The 7,684-nt window shown below is 40.8% G+C and overlaps 1 protein-coding gene and 1 long non-coding RNA gene across 2 annotated transcripts in view; one reads left to right on the top strand and one right to left on the bottom strand.

Moving 5' to 3' along the window:
• Nucleotides 1–3,679, bottom strand: part of pdzrn4 (PDZ domain containing ring finger 4) — a 36,578-nt gene extending 32,899 nt beyond the window's left edge. The window contains exon 1 of the mRNA XM_014016970.1: nucleotides 3,212–3,679. Coding sequence (XP_013872424.1) covers nucleotides 3,212–3,280 — 69 coding nt within the window. The 5' untranslated portion in view covers nucleotides 3,281–3,679. The remainder of the gene's footprint in view (nucleotides 1–3,211) is intronic.
• Nucleotides 1–7,684, top strand: part of LOC106523530 (uncharacterized) — a 70,581-nt gene that overhangs the window by 59,164 nt on the left and 3,733 nt on the right. The window lies entirely within an intron of this gene.

Genomic DNA, 7,684 nt, shown 5'->3' with positions numbered 1-7,684 from the left:
ATAAATATATATTACTAAAAACTGCTTATAGCTCAGATAAGGAACCATCATGATCTTTTAAAAAAAAAAAGGTTGCATTTTGGCAATCCACACAAACACGCAAACATTTTGTTTCAAAGTATTTTGACTCTGAAACCTTTTAGGATGCTGAAAGCTGTGGTAGTCTTAGGTGTAAGCCTAGCCTGGCCCTTGCCTTCCTACGCAGTTCCGCTCAATTCTAGTTTCGCTTCTCTGCTCCGTCTGGCATTTCTCCCATAGACAAAGATTTCGCGGGCAGATTTTTTGCTGAACCAATCAGAGAACAGAACATTGATTTTCTGCGCAGTGTCAGCTTGTAGTTTATTTTACATGGGCCAATCAACAAACTGAAGGCGGGGTTTTGAATGACGTCGATTTTCTGCGCAGTGTCTGCTAGTTAGTTAGCAATGACAGTGGAGGAAGTGAATGAAGCCAGTCCATGTTGATAAGGCTTCCAAATTAAATTAAATTTGACAAAGCAGCAGCTCTCATTTACAGTCGTCTTGTTCAGCTCGGTACTTTTCTCCTCTCAGTAGGGCTGTTTACAGCGCTCGCGATTTCCGGTTAGCTTCTTAGCTTAGCCTCCTTCACAGCAACACACACACTTCAGCAGAGGCCACACCTCCAGCAAGAATCGCTTCTCTATAGCAGCGAGTCCAGACCCTCTGTACGAAGCAAAGTGAAGGACAAGGGTCTGGTTTTTACAAGGCTAGTGTAAGCCTAAAAACTTAAAATTTCACTTTAAAATAAAAAAATCCCTTTTTGCCTCAGGTGACCAAGTGGCGTATCTAAAAATCCACAACAAAAGAATGAATGCCAACAACACCACACTGTCAGGAGTCTTTTCTAACAAGAACTCATGGTGCTAAAAGCCTGTGACCATGACACAAAGAGGTAATAGACACAGCACCTGAGCATCTAGACAAGTGTTAATATGTCACTAGACTTGGCTGGCTTTGCACCTGTTCCAGCCAGGTTTCAGCTACATTACCAGCATCCTTTGGTTTTTCACAGCTACAATGAGCATAATGAGCATGGAGTGCCCTGCTGTATGTTGCTGATGGAAGTAAAATAAGCCAAACACATTTCATTTTGTCTCTGTGCCAAAGTCAAAATGAGAGGAGGCAGAAACAGATTGCTGAGAGRGAGACGGGCAGAAGGAGAGCAGAACTAATGAAGGTTACAGAGAGGGATGTAGGAAAGAGGAAAGGAGACGAAACGAGCGATTGTTGAGGGAGTCTCCCTGGATTTGCAGAATCCCCTTAGCCTCTAGTTTCAGGACAAAGTCACACTGACACACTTGCTGCCTGATGAGCCCTTTTTCTCGTCCTTTTTTTTAAACACTGGAAACGAGAACTGGAGGTGTCCACTAACTGTCATAAAACCACCACAGAACATTTAACAGCAAGTGGGTTCTCACTTTTTTTTTGCCTGGGATATTTTTGGACATTTGCCATGTTGCCAAGATACCTGCCGAGGAATGTAGACATAACAGGTAACCACGATGGTCATTTTTGGGTTTGTTCCAGCCAATCTCAATGCAAAAACAAGGTTTGTTGTTGCATCTGCTGCTACTTTGTGTCATAAAAACACTGCCAGAGGCTCGTTTTTTTAACTCTCTTTGCTCTTTTTTCTACATAAGCTAAAAAAAATAAGTTTGCAGAACATTAGTGGCCAGTAATAACAATGGTGACCTATCTTGCAAAAACATCGCATGACCCAAATGAACATTACGTTATTCTTATTTTGAAAGTTTCTTTCTTTCTTTGGACAAGTTTAGTGTAAAATCCCGTCTTTATGAAATTTGTTATTATCAGGACTTAAAACGGCTTTACTGAATTTTGATTTTGTACTTTTTTTAGTTATCTTTTGATGGCTAATTAGTGTACGATTTCTCAGTTGGTCACGCCAGGCGGCTTTGCTTTTGTCTTTGCAAACAAATCCGCCCGACTTCGGCAACACAAAAGCAGCCACGACCTCCTAGAGTTGCCTTTAATTGACACAGTTAAGGCTGATAACACAAATATCAAACATCTCATTATTGCACAGGGTACTGAGATTACAGCCCTGTGAAAGAGCCTCATAAAAGCAGCATCCTGCTACGATGGAAGATAACTTTTTTTTTTTCATTTTTGTAATCCAATAACACAATAGCTGCTCTGTCACAATGAACTTAACATAATTAAAACATGCTGGTTGCCCTGTTTTTTTTTACAATGGGGAAGCATCGGCACAAAATTTAATTTGATCCTATGGATAATAGTGTCTAAATAAAGCATAATCACTACTAAACTAAGTAGCCTAATGCTCAGCCTGACTGTGCCGTATCAAGTTTCCTTGCTGTCTGTAACAGTGGAAGACACTAAATGATGAATGAACGCTGGCTTGTCTACTCTACTCAACAACAGAGAAGTGCACGTGTTGTTTTTCTCTACAGTCAGCTTAAGAAAAAGACATTTCTTGTAAGAAAAACACCAAATTACATCCCAGTCAGTGTTGTACTTGAACTGAATGTTTGAAATGTGTCAAAACGCCTTTGATTTACAGAACACAAAGAATAGTGTTATCAGTCGTTTACCACATTTCCCAGCTCCTAAAAGGACTTCAATAGTTCTTATTGTTATTTTTATGTTTTATTTCCATCTCCAGACTGAGGAACTTTCAACAAAAGGTCAAACTTTTCTTAAAGGACATAAATAAATCCAGTTGCTGAGTGATAGACAAAGGTCAGTAAGTTCCCTCCTGACAAACGGCTTACAGAGTAAAAAAAGCAGCAGAAAGCATTTACTGCTTCTCTTTTTGAACCGTATTGCTTGGAGAAAGTCACAGGCAGAGGAAGATGGGATGATTTCCCCTGGAGCCAGCGCAGGAAGAAGAGCTGAACTTGTTCTCACATCTTCTGCGACTGAGAAGTAACGAGCTCCATTCACTTTGATGGAGACGGGAGTTCTCTCACAGACATGGCATTCTGCCTGGCTGCTCTTTTTTTTAAAAAAAATATTCCTGCAATTTTTCTCCAAGTTTCTTTCTGAAACCATATTTTTCTCCACATTTTTTGACACTTTGCTCAATTTAGTTCAGATTAAGGATGCTGCCTGCTCACCGGAAGGAAATCCAGCTCATTTCCAACCATTCTTGCCCTGATTTACATCATCATGACTTCTCCTCCTTCCTCCTCCCGAGTCTCACTTACCTGTGCGATCTCATAGAGCAGTTTGTAATGTTCCTCCCGTTTCTGCAAGGTGCACAAATTGCAGCCCATTCTAGTTGTCAGGGAAACAGCGCCGAATGCCCGCTGGAGTGTGTGCGCTGTCTGCGGTGTGTGTGAGCTCCCCCCGGGGCGATGCACCACTCGGGCTCCTCTTCCTTGGCTCCCCCACTCTTCTTTCTCATCCGTGTATCCTCAGAGATCCCGCTCTGTTTCTCTGAGCGAGGCACACACACACACACACACACACACACTCACGCACACATGCTTCACTATATGTTCTGTAATATGTGTGTTTATGATGGGGTGTATAAGTCAGCCGTGCACCTGGCGTCCCTTCCCGTCTCTCCCGTCACTCCTCCTGACTCTCACTTGCATGCCTACTCTTCACTCCTCCACCTYCTCTGTCAGTGTGAGCACGCTCTCGCTCGTACACACACTCTTGGCTCGCAGAGACACACCTCCTCCTGTGGCAGGCTGCCTACACATGCCCGCTTCCACTTCAGCTCATGAATAGACAGCATCCTCATTGGCTGTTCAAGGGAGAATGGGACGGGAGTGGACCGGGGTTTAACTTGGAAGGACTGAGCGGCGGTGGTGTGTAAGTGAAGTTAAGCAGTGTTTGTTACCAGTGTGCACATTTTCTAAAAATCATTTCCAAGTGTGGAAGCCCGAGCAGCAGCTAAAATGCCATCCCTGCAGTTCATCAAGTCAGCGAGAGGGCTATTTGTCAGTGCACACGTTGAACAAATGGATTTGGCATGGAAATCAATCTCATTTGGATTCAGCCTGATAGCCTTTCRCACTCAGTGCCGCCTTTCCAAGAGCGGTGTTTAGTGGCTGCCATAGATTTACAGTCAACGTGCGGTACTTCTCCCAACGCATGCTTCCTCTCCCCTGCCTGCAGTTAGACAAGGGCACCGGACCGGCCTGACACACAGGAAGAAACAGACTAATATTGATTGGCTTCAAATTAGCTTCTAGCACTGGTTCATCTCTTCAACAGAGAGGGGGAGATGGTGGAAAAAAGAAGAAGAAGGATGACATAGAAATGCTGAGCAAATAAATGAAAAGTGCAGTGATGGTATGCATCACAACCTCCTTGGTCTTGGAGATGATTTACAGCATTAGATACGCTCCAATTAAACTCCATGGAAAACAGCAAAAACCGTCGACACTGTGAGAATCTGCAAGAGTGCCTAATTTATCCTCCTGTAAGACCCATTTCCAGGAAAATTATTTCTTCAGTGCAGTTGGTATTTTTGCAAGATTTGCAGAAACCCAAACTTTCTTATAATTTCTTACAAAAATACCTAATATACTTTGAGTCTGATTTTGTTATGCCTGAGTAAAAGAGGCATCAATGGTGGAACTATCGGAGAAACAAAGTTATTTAACCAGTCTTATTCTTACTTATTTAGTTTGGGAAATAGTTTTCCTTGTTAGTTAAAACAAGTAAAAAATATATAAAATCGAGAGTATTTTTTATGTTATGACACAAAAAGGTAGTCGATCAGCAGTCTGCTTAAGAACTGTTTGCAAGGATGTAATTTAATGGCAACAGGATGAAAAATAAATCAGACGAAACAAACTAGCAAAAACAAGGATACACTGAAAATGGAATATTAAAGGGGCAATATTATGTGTTTCTCAGGCATTTATTTAAATACTATACCATAATAAAGTATCAATGTCACCTTTAGCTGTTATCAAAATGCTGTTTTTATGTTTAAATAGAAAATAAACTTATCTTCTCATCACTTCCTCTGCTAAGCGCCTTGAAATTGGCCTCTGTCTCTTTAAGAACCACCTTCTGCTTCCGGGGGTTGCGCTCGCGGGGGGGGGGGTTGGGCTGCCATGATGCAATTTACTTGGCATCTGAAAATACATTTCCTCAAAGGTATTTTTAATCTGAAAAGAGCTTCACTGAGTGAGTAGTGGAGCTCAGCAGACAGTTTAAGTTTCACTTTCACCCAGGTGCCTGCAGGAGTCATGGGTGGGGTGTGCCGGGCGGAAGGGGGAGGGGGGGTGTGCTCCGCCATGAGGAAGTTTGGCTTAAAGACACGTCCCAGGAGCGTTTCTGGTCCCCACCTGTTTTGCTCCTCAGCATCGCTGCCTAAAAATGCTGCAGAATTTCTCAAACACGCATGAATGCAAGGCTTTGGGCATGTTTTTTATGAGAGTATAACATTGTAACATGATATAAAACTTAAAAAAAAGTTGATTTTACATGAAATTTCCCCTTTAAAAATATCCACTTTGAAGAATATTTTAAATACTTAGTTATCCCACCAAAAGGGTTGTTTGTATGTGGATGTGGTGTAAACGCAGCGACAAAAGTTTCATTTTGTGAAATATCTGCTACATATCAGGGTTGGAGAGTTGTCCAACAGAAAAAGAATGTTGATGTAATGAAACAACATTAAGGATTAAACAAACCAGGGTTAGGTCAGTGCTGTGTGTCTAGAAGACAAACTGTTGCCATAGCTAATGAGAAGAGGGCAAAGGTGTGTCACAGTTTTTATCACCAGTCAGGCAGGTACCAGATTCATTATGAGGTGGTCAGAGGTGTCGGAGCAGATCCAGATATAGGTTCTCAGATAAAACTCGACCTTTAGTCTCTGATGACTCTGTGCTGCGATGAGGTCACTGCTCTCTCCACTGACCTCTGCAAATGACTTCTCTGGGTGACGTCAGCAACTAATTGCAGTTTTCTTTCCTCTCTGTTGAATATTTGCATCCCTTTTGTTTGTGGACGTGTGTTCCATGTTCTTCTGGTGCCAATACTAGTGTGCTAGGGTTTGCAAAATATAGATGACAAGGTTCTAACTGGAGAAACTGCTGAAATTCTGTGTGAAGTGTTTTTGTATRTGTAGAGAGAAACAGTTGGAAGAATTATACTGCTGTTTCTTATCCTAAAATGAGAAGATGATGAAGAAAAAATAAATAAATAAAAGGTTGAATCTAGGGTTGTTTTGTTGCTCTGGAGCTGGAATCAACCTGATCAAAGTGAAGTAGCACTTCAGAGAGGTTCAACACCTTCTGGGTGCATCTTTGTGGAAAAATAGCTAACTGAAAGAGGGTGAGCCTGAAGAAACTTCAAGGCTTTACAGAAACTTCTTAACTGCCATAAAAGACAGAGGCTTTCTGTATGATTCAGACTTTTCCTCCTTGATTACTTTTTCACAAAACTCAAGTAATCTTTGTCAGACACAATTGAGATAATGTACAAATGCTTCAATACCTGCATGAAAAAACACTTAGCTTGAATGCTTTGGTGTGTAAATTCAAATATATATATCGATTAATAAATTAATATAAGTTCTAATCAAAAATGTTAGGTTAAAAGTAAAGCAAATGTAAAAGTGAAATATCTTCATCGTCAAACAGTGACCTCTGGATCCAAGTAAGGCTCCACAAACTTGACATCTCCATCCTGTTCAGTCATAGCCTGCTTGTTTCATTGTTTGATCTACACACTTTTCATCATACCTACAACTGGCCACCCGCTTCCATTTCATCACCCTGTCTTCTGTCTCTTGTGCAAATGAGACACTAGACAGATTTACATTATGTTCTCCTTTAATATTGAAAAAAAAAAGGACAGCTATGACAGATGTAGAATTTGGAGCAGGGCTTCGAAAACAAAGCGTGCTTTCACCTTTGATGTCCGAGAACAGGACTGGCAATAACGGCTGCAAAGTGGTGTCATACATGTAAGGTTGTACGCTCAATAAATTCCCTGACAGGTAGTTAACTTTAGGGTGAGGAGGGCCGAGGCAGCTTCAGAACAGCTGCACTGGTCGTTTTACATTTTATGGTTAAATTTGTCATTGGGATCTGCCAGTTTGACAAAGGTTAACTAGAAATAGTCTCTTGGAGATGGAAGGTGTTGCACTTCAAAGGAAACCCTTAACCTCGTATTTGCATGATATTCCATATGGCCAGGACTGGAATGGAGGAAAATGGGGCATTTTACACATTTCCAGTGGTGGGCAGAGTTCCCCTAAAGTGCTAAAGCACTAATAGGGGAACTAATTTCCTGATTAGTGCTTTAGGGCTTTTGTTAATTTCTTAATTCATTAGTGGATTAGCACTTGCTAAATTTATGGGTTAAATTTATAAACGCTAATTGAGTTCTTTAAAAATTATTGATCAGCATTATTATCAACAGCTGCAGGTGAAAGCCGTCAGACTTGTTCGTATGTGTGTCACTTATCCACTAGATTAGTTTTCAAACTTTTTTGCTTCCGGCCCACAAAATAACAGTTGCAGGTGCTCGTGACCCCAGATATTAGCTACTTGTTTACGTAGCAAACTTTGATAATAACTCTGTTAAACATGGGAATAATAACTATAAAAAACTAGTAACTATGATACAAATTTTTATTCATTTATGATTATTTTTAAAAATTGCAATAATCATGATAAAAATATTCCATTAGCATTTATTTATTT

This window comes from Austrofundulus limnaeus, unplaced genomic scaffold, assembly GCF_001266775.1.
Source record: "Austrofundulus limnaeus strain Quisiro unplaced genomic scaffold, Austrofundulus_limnaeus-1.0 Scaffold158, whole genome shotgun sequence".
NCBI classification, from domain to species: Eukaryota; Metazoa; Chordata; class Actinopteri; order Cyprinodontiformes; family Rivulidae; genus Austrofundulus; species Austrofundulus limnaeus.
Note: the sequence above shows the minus strand (reverse complement) of the source record. Positions and strands in the feature narration are given on the sequence as shown.